Below are 11,574 nucleotides of genomic sequence, written 5' to 3' on the forward strand. Positions count from 1 at the left end.
AAATCTCGGGCAGTCTCGGGTTATCTCGGGTAATCTCGGGTCATCTCGGGTAATCTGGGGTAGTCTCGGGTCATCTCGGGCAATCTCGGGCAATCTCGGGTAATCTCGGGTAATCTCCTAGCCGCCAGCCGCGTGCCTCTGCGGCGAGCTCCGCGCGGCGCGGGTACCTGCGTGGCAGTCTCGCGGGGGAGTCTCGGGCAATCTCGGGCAATCTCGGGCAATCTCGGGTAATCTCGGGTAATCTCGGGCAATCTCGGGTACCTGGGTAGCAGGCAATTCCCCAACTCCGACAACTGGTTTAGTATGGATTCGTTCAACTGCCAACTGGTGTGTGTGTGTCTCGCGCCTTGCGGGGGGAGTGGAAAGGAGGAACCTCTTCCCAAGAGCACCACTCTGGCCACGTTTCCTGCCGGAAGAGTGGCTGCGTGTGTGGCGCTCTGGGAGTGATGTGTGTGGCACAGATGTGTGTGGGGGTCCGCGGTCGCTTGGATTGAAACTAGGCTGCCTACAGGTCTGCGCTACTGGGAGCGCGGCGAGGCGTGCGCGCACCGAGGCAGCACGTTGCCCCTCGCCAGCCGACGCGCCCAAGCGGTGCCGTTGGCGGCGGCGGCCGGGGATGCGCTGGCGGCGGCCGCAGCCGCCGCGACTCCGGCGGCCGAAGCGCCGGCAAGGTGGCAGAGGGTAACAATGACATCGTCGAGCTGGTGGGGGGAAGGGGAGGGAAGGGAAACGTCTCCACACACCACAAAGTGGGGCGACGCTCGCGTCTCCACACCCGCGGGCAGGAGCCGGCACGGCACACTCAAAGTGCAAGGCCCAAGTGCGCGGTGGGTGAGCAGACCTGGTCCGTCGTCCCGACGACGTCGGCGTTGTCCGCCAGAAACGCCTGGCAGCAGGCAGCGCTGGGGCGGTGGGGTGGCGCACACTGAGCATGCTTCTACCTCCCCCTACACCCTGGCCCCGAGGTCCATCCGAGATGTTCTACCGCTGAGAGTCAGACACACACACACCCGAGATCTGGCGAGGTACTTCCAGCCTGTGCTGTTGAGGAGTGACACCACCTCCCCCCCCCTCCCCCCCTCCCCCCGAGATCTGGCGAGGTACTTCCAGCCTGCTGTCAGTGGGAACAGCTGAACGCTGCCGCGCCGAAGCTCGGGTTCCCTCGCCCCCCCCCACCCCCCCTCCCCGGGGGCAAGGGGGGGACCCCGTGAGAGACGTGGGAGTGCCTCGCCAGCCCGAGATATAGCCGAGATCGTGCGCACACACCTCCGCGAGCCGGAGCCGCCGCGCCAGCTGGCGCATGCCGACGCCTAATCTCGGGTCGTCTCGGGTCATCCCGGGTAATCACCGCCCGCGCCAGCTGGCGCACATGCCGACGCCGGAAGCTGCCGCCGCGCCCTGAGGCAAGGCACTCGCGCCGCCAGCGTGCGGTGATGCGTCGAGGAGCCGCAGCTGCAGGTTTGGAGCCAGCTCCCACAGAAAGGACGGCGCCACGAGCCTATAGAGATGCGTACTCTCACCTCTCACCCGCGAGAGGCAGCTCGCACGCGGGACGCAGCGACGCGCCCAGCAGGCCTATCAGTGTGCGTGCATGCCATTCAGCTGTCTCGGGGAGGAGGGCCACCGCCAACCAGGGAGGACAGCGCGGCGAGCCGGGCGGGAAGAAGAAGCGCCGTCCCGAAGCCTCCGTCCCCCGCAGCCTCCGCGGCCGCGGCGGCCGCCGCCTGCCGCCGCGCCGCCGCCCTGCCCGGGAGTTCGTTGCGCCACGTCTCGGCGGCCGCCTCGCGACGCAGCCTCTCCTCGCCGCTGAGGCTCTCCGCCTGCGCGCGCGCGACGTCTCCGAGAGAGACGACCGCCTGCGCCCATCGATACGCTAAACAATGCGTCTACGCTCGATTTCTCCGTCTGAGGTTGGCCACAGCGCACTCGCGCCTCCGGCGCGGCGCAGAGTGTGTCGCGAGGCGGGTGGCGGTCACAGAGCAAGCCGACGTGGGTGTGCCAGCCGCGGAAAAAGTAGTACTGCGAGAGCACCCGCTCGGTCGGGTGGCGGAGGAGCACCACCAGCAGCGGGGTGGCCGGACGGCCTGCACCGTGCGGGAGCAGGAACGGCGATGAGGAGCGGCCGACGCCGCTGCTGCAGCCGGCGGCGCGTATCGATGGCGAGGCGTCCAGCGCTCCACACCACCAGGCGAGCTTGGATAGCCGGCGGTGCGGCTGGTGGCCGAGCGAGAGCAGGGTCTCCACGCTCGTGCCGCCCGTCTTTGGCAGGTGGATCAGGCGGAAGAGGGAGCGCGTGCGAGCGGCGTCGAGCGCGGTGGCGGGCGGATGACTCCCGTTTGCTAGGTCAGCCTCTCGCCAAGCTCCGCTGACGACCATTGGGTCGTCCCGTGTGATCCTGTTTTTTGTTATACCAAAATCCTGTTTCACATAGACGCCGACTCGAGGCTGCACCGGGTGTTGTGTTCACAGGCCTTCTTCTTGAGCAGAAAATAAGGACGGGATTAAGGTGCCTGCCTGTCGCCGCCGATTTCCTCGGCACCCAAGCCTCGACGCAACAGCCAACACGCAAGCACTATTCTACGAAAGTGGCGCTATTTGCTGCGGCTCGGCGGGGCGCCGCGCCGCACGAGGCGCGCCACCGCGATGCGGCGGCGGAGGAGCTGCCACCACCGCCGGAGCGGTCCCGCATCGCAAGGCACGGCTACCATGCCTGTTAGAACGAGGCGCAAGCTGACCTCACGATGCTCCGGAGCCGGGTAGAACGCCACCGTGTCAACAACATACTACTAGTGCTCAACCAGGAATTGTCCAATTTGCTGTGGCGACATTTGTGCCTCTTTGATGCGCTTGATTGACAATATACTGGCGTTTGAACCGTGGAGTGCGTGCACATGCAGATGCCCTTCTCCAAGTGCAGCGGCGGCCCGCTTGCCTGGCTCAAGTGCAATACTGTGCCCACCCCCAACGCCAGTGAGCACCCCCTCCACTGCCCCAAGAGCCGGCCATACACAAAAGGTGCTAGGTGGGCAGATGGAGAGTTGAGCGAGGGCGATGCGCGACATCGCCCCCACCGTCGTGTCCTTGTCATGGATTCTGACCCTTGGGCCGTGCATCTTCCTCGGGCCGGTCAGCCCGCTTTGGAGTGCGGGGAGGAGCACTTCAAGGATGTCGTGGCACTGCTTGCCGTGCTTGCAGTCCATGGCTCGGGTCTCGAGTTTGCTGCTGCACTTCTCAACGAGCGGTGTTGTGACAATGCCCACCGAACGCGGGGCAAGTGGGCGCAGGTAGCGAAGAAGCACACTCAATGGCACAAACCCAGAATTGAGCGGGCCCCGTGACGCATCCATTTCCATAATGTCCCCACAGCGAAAGTGGGTGACGGCATCATCGAGGTCATACGTGTACTTCTGCGTCTTTGAGCCGTTGCTTGCCAACACCCCCTTATTGCAACCGAATAGCGCTCGGCTGCGGCTCGGATCTCGCGACCCCAAACGGCGGCAAATAACGGCCAACCGTAAGTGCAAGCATGCGTGATGATCGTGCGACATTTGCAGGTTCCTTCTATTTCCCGCATGATCGTGCCGGGGTCACGAGGGACCTCGGGCGGCCAGTTCGGAGAAGCACTTTGAGGCAACCAACCGGTGATGTATTTGGGCGTGTCCCGGATGATAGGGCCACACGTCGGCTGCATCTGGAATCCGATGCCATGCAGCAAGGCCAAGGCTCGAAGGGTGAAGTATAGTGGCAAATGATTGCCGACAGAATCGGACGTGCAAAACCACGATGGCGCGTCGATGATGAGGACCGGTGCGGGAGAGGAGTTCTTAGCGGCGGCAGCAGCGGCAGCAGCTTCGCACGCGGCCGATTGAGGCTCGTGGAACTGTTCAGCACACGAATGGTGTATGTGAGATCACACGGAGTGTCTGAGTCTACTTGAGCTGAGTTGAAGGGCGCACCGAATCTCTTGGGATCTTCACCACCACATCACGTCCCTGAAAGCGCCACTCGGGAAATTGCCCCTTTGCTGCGGCGTGGGCGCCCGCGAGGGCGAGCAGGAAGAACATGATGCAGCAGCGGACGCGTCTCGCGGCCTCCTCCATGGCAGCGGCTGTACCTGCGAGCGGGAGTAGGCAGGCGGTGCGAGGCCGAGGGGGCATCGCATGGTAGGGGTGGTGAGGGGGCGGCGGGTTCCGTGAGCAATAGACCACATCAAAAAAAAACCCTCAATGATATTGGACTTTTAGCCACGATTTCACAACTTTGGGGGCGGCTATTCCTAGCCCACGAACCGCTGGGGGGTGCCCACCACATGCTAGGGGGGGGGTCCCGACCCCCCCAGAGGCTTCACCACATGCTAGGGGCGGGGGTCCCGACCCCCCCAGAGGCTTCACCACATGCTAGGGGGGGGGGGGGGGGCCTTCAAAAAAACCCCCCCCCCTCCCTGGAAACCATTTCCCCCTGCTCTTTAAAAATAGATTTAAGTAAGTAATGGCTCCCACCGGTTTGCATTGGCGGTGTGGAGCGGAGCCCTATTGTACGAATAGGCCTGTCATCCCGACGGGCCTGGTTTTCACCACCTCCGGCCACCTGCAGCCGCTCGCAGGTAGTCCCGATAAGCCATTCACAGAAAGCTGGGACGGCGCCTCATGCCCCGGCCCCTCTTGACATCCATCGCACACTCTCTTCGCTGCGGGGCACGATGGGAGAGCTCCGCGAGAAGAAGGAAAAGTACCAGCCCATGCAGATCGCCGAAGAGGAGGGGAAGCCCGAGTCGCGCTTCGAGGCCCTGCGTTCCGCCATGGGCGCGTCCGAGATCGCGATGGCCGCCGCCTCGTGGGCGACGTGCTCCATCTCCATGACGCTGCTCAACAAGGTCGCCGTCGGCCGGTCGCACGCGCCGATCGCCGTGGTGATCGTGCAGATGCTCGCGACGGTCGGCATGGCCGCTGGCTCCAAAAACGTCCACTTCGGCAACGGCTGGAGGCTGTGGGCGCTGGCCGTGCCGCCGCTCTTTGCGCTCATGATGGTGACGTCGATGATCGCGCTGCAGTACGTGACGGTGGGTACGTTCGTGGTGGTGCGCAACCTGGGCCCAATCGTCACGCTGCTGATCGAGTCGGTCATGCACAAGCCGGAGACGCTTACCTTCGACTGGCGATCGGCCGGCGCCACCGGCGCGATCGCGGTCGGCGTCTTTATCTACGAGGCCAAGGAGATCCGATTCTCGGAGATCCGATTCTCGGGGGTGGGCTTGATCTTCCTGATCGCCAACCTCGGCAGCTCGTGCGCGGAGCGCATGATGCAGCGCCACCTCCTCGCCGTGCGCGAGGTCGACGTCAGCAAGCCTGCGCTTATGATCCTCAACAATGGCCTGGGCGCCCTCTTCAGCCTGCTCGTCCTCATCATCGCGTCGCCCCAGGAGATGCACTCCTTGTACCACGCCCTCAAATTCAAGCGGGGGACCGGCATCTCCTTGGTCGCGTCGTGCGTCGTCGGCTGCCTCATCTCGTACGCGGGCCTGTGGCTGCAGCGCCTCGTGACCGCCACCTCGTTCATGGTGCTCGGCTCGTTCACCAAGATGATCGTCATCGCGTATGGCATCGTCATGCTAGGCGATTCGCACGGCTTCGTCTCCGTCTTCGGCGCCGTCCTGTCCTTGGCGGGCAGCTACGCCTACTCGCGGATTAAGTGAGCCTGCGGCGGCGTATGCGCATGTGCATGTCATTGCGGTGAGTCGCCTAGACGCCGAGTGACGGCTTAAAAAAACGGTTCCCCCTACTTGTGTTCTTTTCGGTCGTAGCTACGTGCACTCGACCACTCGGACAAAGCGTACTCCGTCTACTCGCCTACTCGCTATCTCCTATGAAACACTAGTTCACACTACTAGAGGGCCCACAGCGTCCTAAACTAAAATCTGAGGATTGAGGATTCAGCCTTCGCTTTAGTGAGGCCAAAGTGAGTTTATGGATGGGTGAGAACGGTACGCGACACGAGGAGGCACGCGCACCGACTCGTCGGCGACTCTGCTGCACGCCGTTTCAGAACTTTTCTCAGCGTGAGCGAGACGTGGAAGAGTGCCACCGTCGGGTAGGACGGGTCGGCCCGGCGCATCGGAGTAGCCGTCGTGGTCGCGGCGAGCAGCGCCGGCCACTCCGGCGCCGCGTCGGCAACATGGGAGCATGTCCACCGCCACTTCGCGGTCGCAGCGCTGTTTCTCGCCCAAAACGCCGCCTATCCCTCTGGCGGGCCAAAGATCGCCTCGCATGTCGATTTTGACTCGACGGGCGCATGGAGGCATCACGTCTCCATGCGCCCGTACAGGCAAAGCGCGGACGACGGCTTCTAATAATAGAAGCCGTCGTCCTCACAGAAGCCGTCGTCGGATTCGCAGTCAGAAGGCGGATGGTCGAATCCGCGAGCACCGTGGTGCAAAAGAATTTACACTGTGCGCGCCACGCGTCGTACGTCCTCGCGCGGCTCCTATTGCGAGGTCCAGCCTGGCATGATCGCAGCACCGTCGAGACGTGTGACTCATGACGTCGTGTACAGCCCGCTGGGCACGACGCGATCATCGCCGGGTGCGCCGCCAGAGGCAACGGCAACGGCGGCGGCGGCCGCCGCCGCAGCGAGGGGCGGGGCGGTGGAGCCCGGTGCTAGCGGTGCGACGCTGAGGGCAGGGAAGTACGCGGCGAGCTCTTGCGCGATGGACTGTGCGGCTGGGTTGGAGGGGCAGAAGCGAAGGCGCAGCGGTGCGCGCAGCTCGAGCCTGCGAGGTCAAGACACAGCGGCTGGGATAGTCGAGGGTGCGTGCCGCCACACAGGTAGAGTGAGCTCAAGGGTCAGCTCTGCTGTATCTCAGCTGTCCCTCCGCGTTTTCTTCGCATCTAAGAGGCCACGCCGTTCGATGGTGAGTTCGTGCGGGAAGCAGAGCGGCAGCGAGCGGTGGGTGTGCTTATACTCAGGGCTGGCGAGCAGGATCTGCTCGGAGAGCAGCTGTAGAGTGGGGCAAAGGCGGGGAGACGGCTCAGACGCAAAGGGGTCAACCCCCAATGTGCCCTGGAGCTGAACCCCTCTAAATCGAGCCTTCTGCGGAGGTGGTGCGGGGTGGGCGGTGCTGGGGGAAGGAAGCGGCTGAGGGGCTCGGCGCCTTGAGACTGTATCGCTGGAACTCGGCGATACGGTGCCACGGGATCGCCGACCTATGGCCAGCCAGAGTCGTGACAAAAAGCCGCTATAGTTACACAGCTTGCGGTCGCACTGATCGATGACACACGTCCAAGGCTTTGGGTACGAATACGGATCGCTGTTGCAGGCCTCGGTCGTTGGATGTGTGTGGATTCTCCATGCCTTCGGAGATCACTGCGAGGTGGGGAACCACGCAAAAGAACTTATCCGAGGAGGTATTAAATGTCAACTTCCAAGCATTCGCTGTCTGTGATCTTGTGTGAGCTCTGTGTCTTGATTTGCCAACAACATACCTAAAACAGAAAAATTGGAAGGACACACGTGCGGCCGTAATACTCTGCATTTTGGTTCGCCTCGCCCTCGGGGGTACCCTCTAGATCTAAAGCCGTCTGTGGATGGTGTCGGGAAAGGGGAAGTGGAAGAGGCGGGGCAGCCTACTCCGCAGACGAGAGAGACGGAGCACACCGCGGGGCACGGGGGCGCGGACCGGTGTATGTGTCGCCGGAGCGCGTTGCCGGCTCCACGGCTGCTCAAGAGACACTCTGGATCGGAGTCGGCCGCGGATCCCACCCTCGCCTACTTTTGGAGCGCCGCGTTGGCCGCCTCGAGGGCGGCGTTGGACGCGAGGGCCGCCTCGAGCTTCGTCTCGGCGATGGCAGAGCGCACCGCCATGGCTTGGGTGGACTCGAGGGCCTTGCTCAGCTTGGCCTCAGCGGCGGCGGCGCGCTGCCGCTCCGCCTGCAATTTACCATCGTCACGTGTCGATCATAGCGGGCGTGAGTGTGGGGTGTGGAAGCGTGGTTTGTGTGTGGGCGTGCGGCGAGGTGCCAGGCGTGCTGCTGTTGGGCCTCCCCTTCCCCGCTGCGCCTGGAGCTGGGCCGCCAGCAGAGCCAGCACCGAGTTCTCGAGGCCGTCGGCCTGGCCGAGGGCGCCGTCGTCGACGACTGGCGGCGCCGACGACGGCCGCGGTGCCCAACCCGTGGCGGAGAGGGGGTCGACGCCGGCGGGCAGGTTCGCGTCGGGGGGGCGAGGAGAGCTGCTGCTCGACCGTGTCGCCCGTCTGCGCGTTGATATCATCGGTCCCGAGCATCGCCGCCACTCCCTTGTGCTCCACACCGATGTACTTCGGCGCAGACACGGGGGTCGGGCCGGTGGGCTTGTCGCGCGCCGGCCCCGGGATGACGTCGCGGGCGGCTGCGACGTCTTCGTCCGTCGGATTCTTCTTAGAGACATGGGCAAAATGCTCAGCACACCGTGATGACCCTTGTGAAGAAAGAATCTTACACGCCCGGGCAAAATCGCCCGGGATGAACAGAGCCCATTCTCACTAGCCCTGCCCCGCAGCGCGGCCGCTTGGTGCGGGGCCGCTCGCCAAGCCCCGTCGATGAGTGGTCAGATGGATAGTGCCCGAGAGCGAGGGGTCCGGGGGGAGCACAAATACATAGGACGCCCAGCCTTGCCCTCGTGCCGCCGAGTGCATATCCTATGTTGGAGCTAGGAAGAAGCGTCCGTCACCTTTTTTTAAAAATCGGGGCCCCCGAAATTTGGGATTGAGAGGCGTCTCGTTCTCGCGATTTTCGCCTTGCACTCTCGGTCTCGCACCACTCAGCTGTAATCACAGCGATTTCAATCACGCCTGAGATGTCAGTCTGCATGGAGCGCGAGGTGCGCAAAGTCGCCCTCGAACTCCTCGAGGTCGCGCTGGCGCGCCGCGCCGTCTGGGCCGTAAGAGCCGAGCCTGGTCTGGGCCCGCTCCAGCCAGCCGTAGAGGAGGGGGCGGCAGCGTTTGTAGGCCAGAACAAAAGCCACCGCCTCGTACCAGCGCTGCAGGTCGCGCATCCTCTTGGGAGGGAGGCGGAGGACGGTGGTCTCAGGTTCGAAAGCCTCGTCGCCGATCGTGGCGGTGTCTGGCACGGTGACGCGGGTGAGGGAGGAGCAGAGGTCGAAGGCGAGGCTGCCGATGGAGGTGAGGCCGGCAGGGAAGGTGACGCGGGAGAGGGAGGAGCAGTTGGCGAAAGCTTCGTCGCCGATGGAGGTGAGGCCGGCGGGGAGGGTGACGCGGGCGAGGGCGGAGCAGCTGTGGAAGGCGCCGTGGTCGATGGATATGAGGCCGGCGGGGAAGGTGATGGCGGCGAGCGAGGAGCAGCCGGAAAAGGCGTTGATGCCGATGGATGTGAGGCTGGTAGGGAAGGCGACGGAGGTGAGGGCGGAGCAGCCTTCGAAGGCACGCTCGCCGATGGAGGCGATGCTGGCAGGGAGGGTGATGGAGGAGAGGGAGGAGCAGCTGAGGAAGGCGCTGCTGTCGATGGAGGTGAGGCTGGCGGGGAAGGTGACGGAGCCGAGGGAGGAGCAGCCCTCGAAGGCCCAGCTGCTGATGTAGGTGAGGCTGGCGGGAAAGGTGACACGGGAGAGGGCGGAGCAGCGGGCGAAGGCGAGCTTGCCGATGGAGGTGAGGCCGGCGGGGAAGGTGACGCGGGCGAGGGAGGAGCAGTCCTCGAAGGCGCGCCAGCCGATGGAGGTAAGGCCGGCGGGGAAGGTGACGGAGGCGAGGGCGGAGCAGCCACAGAAGGCTCCGATGCCGATGGAGGCGAGGCCGGCGGGGAAGGTGATGCGGGCGAGGGTGGAGCAGTAGTAGAAGGCGCCCTCGCCGATGGTGGTGATGTCCTCCGGCAAAGTGGCGTGCCCCTGCGCGTCGATTGGAGGCCGCACCGCCCAAAAGTTGATGGCCCGCACTGCTGCCTTCGCCTCCTCGTTGAGTGGGCAGTCGAAGCAGGCACCGTCGCCAATCGAGAGGCCATCGGGCAGCGGCAGCGTGATGGAGGCGAGGGAGGAGCATCGGGCAAAGGCGTGCTTGCCGATGGAGGTGAGGCCGGCGGGGAGGGTGACGGAGGAGAGAGAGGTGCAACCAGAGAAGGCGCTGCTGCCGATGGTAGTAAGGCCAGCGGGGAAGGTGACGTTGGTGAGGGCGGAGCAGCTTTGGAAGGCGAAGCTGCCGATGGAGGCGAGGCTGGCGGGTAGGTCGAGGGAGACGAGCGAGGAGCAGCTGGCGAAGGCGTAGTCGCCGATGGAGGTGAGGCCGGCGGGGAAGGTGACGGAGGCGAGGGCGGAGCAGCCGGAGAAGGCTTGCTTGCCGATGGAGGTGAGGGTGGCGGGGAGGGTGACGGAGGAGAGAGAGGTGCAGCCAGAGAAGGCGGCGTTGCCGATGGAAGTGAGGCCGGCGGGGAAAGTGACGCTGGTGAGGGCGGAGCAGTCGCGGAAGGCGAAGTCGCCGATGGAGACGAGGCTGCGCGGGCAGGGTGACGGAGGAGAGGGCGGAGCAGCGGGAGAAGGCGAAGATGCCGATGGAGGTGAACCTTCCCCGCCGGCCTCGCAGCCGTTGAAGGCGCTGTTGCCGATGGAGGTGAGGCCGGCGGGGAGGGTGACGGAGACGAGGGAGGAGCAGAAGGCGAAGGCGCAGATGCCGATGGAGGTGAGGCCGGCGGGGAAGGCGGCGGAGACGAGGGCGGAGCAGCCCTCGAAGGCGTTGCGGCCGATGGAGGTGAGGGTGGCGGGGAAGGTGACGGAGGAGAGGGCGGAGCAGTCGCGGAAGGCGAAGTCGCCGATGGAGGTGAGGCTGGCAGGGAGGTCTATGGAGATGAAGGAGGAACAGCTGTAAAAGGCCTGGTTGCCGATGGAGACGAGGCTGCTCGGGCAGGCGACCGAGACGAGAGAGGCGCGGTCGAGGAGCGCCCGGTCCGGCAGGTGCGTCATGCCTTCGGGCAGCACCGCGTGCCCATCGGCGATGACGACCTGCCAGCGACCCACGTCCAAAGTCTCGGAGCCGGGAGGCGGCGCGGCGCCGCTTGGTGGCGGCAAAGAGGGCGCCGATGCGGTGGGAGGCCATCGTGAACAAAGAATTGGCGCCCACACACACACTGGTGCTGACAAACAGCGCTCCGACTGACACTCCGGCACTAAACACATACTCGAGTACAGGTACACAGAAATTCCGCTGCGTTCGAACACAATCAGGGCCATCCCTCCCTTGCGTGGCTTCTTGATTCCTGTACACTTATTCTATCACGATCTTCCTCATGCATGCACAAGACCAGACCGACGGCCGAGGAGCGCTCCGAGGCCCGAGGTTCATACGGCGGCGGGGGAGGCGCGGAGGGCGAGGGGCATGAAGATCGCGTTGGCAGCTGGAGACTGCGCAAGGAGACGCTCGGCAACACATGCGCACTATCATCGCTCTAGCACTGGGGGGGGGGGGGGAGGGGGGCCGCACAGACCGGCTTCCAATCCTTGAGCGCGGACCACGACCCGATCGTCTTGTCCCAGCCGAGCCCGCCCTTGCCCTTGTCCTCGGCCAGCCAGCTCAAGACCTCGTGCCAAGCCTTGCACACGGAG

At 64.6% G+C, this 11,574-nt stretch overlaps 4 protein-coding genes across 4 annotated transcripts; 1 reads left to right on the forward strand and 3 right to left on the reverse strand.

Annotated features, from left to right (window-relative positions):
- Positions 1-3,084: 3,084 nt before the first annotated feature.
- EMIHUDRAFT_226228 (hypothetical protein) lies at positions 3,085-4,100 on the reverse strand (the record flags this gene model as incomplete). The annotated part of the gene is made up of 4 exons (XM_005788847.1): positions 3,085-3,117; positions 3,159-3,465; positions 3,681-3,880; positions 3,957-4,100. 4 exons carry the CDS (start codon positions 4,098-4,100, stop codon positions 3,085-3,087), a joined length of 684 nt encoding a protein of 227 aa, XP_005788904.1.
- A 549-nt stretch (positions 4,101-4,649) lies between these two features.
- Positions 4,650-5,811, forward strand: EMIHUDRAFT_440538 (hypothetical protein). The gene has a single exon (XM_005788848.1). The coding sequence runs from the start codon at positions 4,700-4,702 to the stop codon at positions 5,690-5,692; it is 993 nt and encodes a 330-aa protein (XP_005788905.1). The 5' UTR covers positions 4,650-4,699; the 3' UTR covers positions 5,693-5,811.
- A 1,765-nt stretch (positions 5,812-7,576) lies between these two features.
- EMIHUDRAFT_440539 (hypothetical protein) lies at positions 7,577-8,410 on the reverse strand. The gene is made up of 2 exons (XM_005788849.1): positions 8,053-8,410; positions 7,577-7,923 (listed from the first exon to the last, which is right to left on the reverse strand). Exons 1-2 carry the CDS (start codon positions 8,260-8,262, stop codon positions 7,762-7,764), a joined length of 372 nt encoding a protein of 123 aa, XP_005788906.1. The 5' UTR covers positions 8,263-8,410; the 3' UTR covers positions 7,577-7,761.
- Positions 8,411-9,060: 650 nt separating this feature from the next.
- Positions 9,061-10,875, reverse strand: EMIHUDRAFT_51967 (hypothetical protein; the record flags this gene model as incomplete). The annotated part of the gene is made up of 2 exons (XM_005788850.1): positions 9,061-9,870; positions 10,072-10,875. Coding segments are annotated over 2 exons (1,614 nt in total), but the record flags the coding sequence as incomplete, so codon positions are not given.
- Between the last annotated feature and the right edge of the window lie 699 nt (positions 10,876-11,574).

The sequence above is a fragment of the Emiliania huxleyi genome, assembly GCF_000372725.1.
Source record: "Emiliania huxleyi CCMP1516 chromosome Unknown EMIHUscaffold_131, whole genome shotgun sequence".
Lineage (NCBI taxonomy): Eukaryota > Haptophyta > Isochrysidales > Noelaerhabdaceae > Emiliania > Emiliania huxleyi.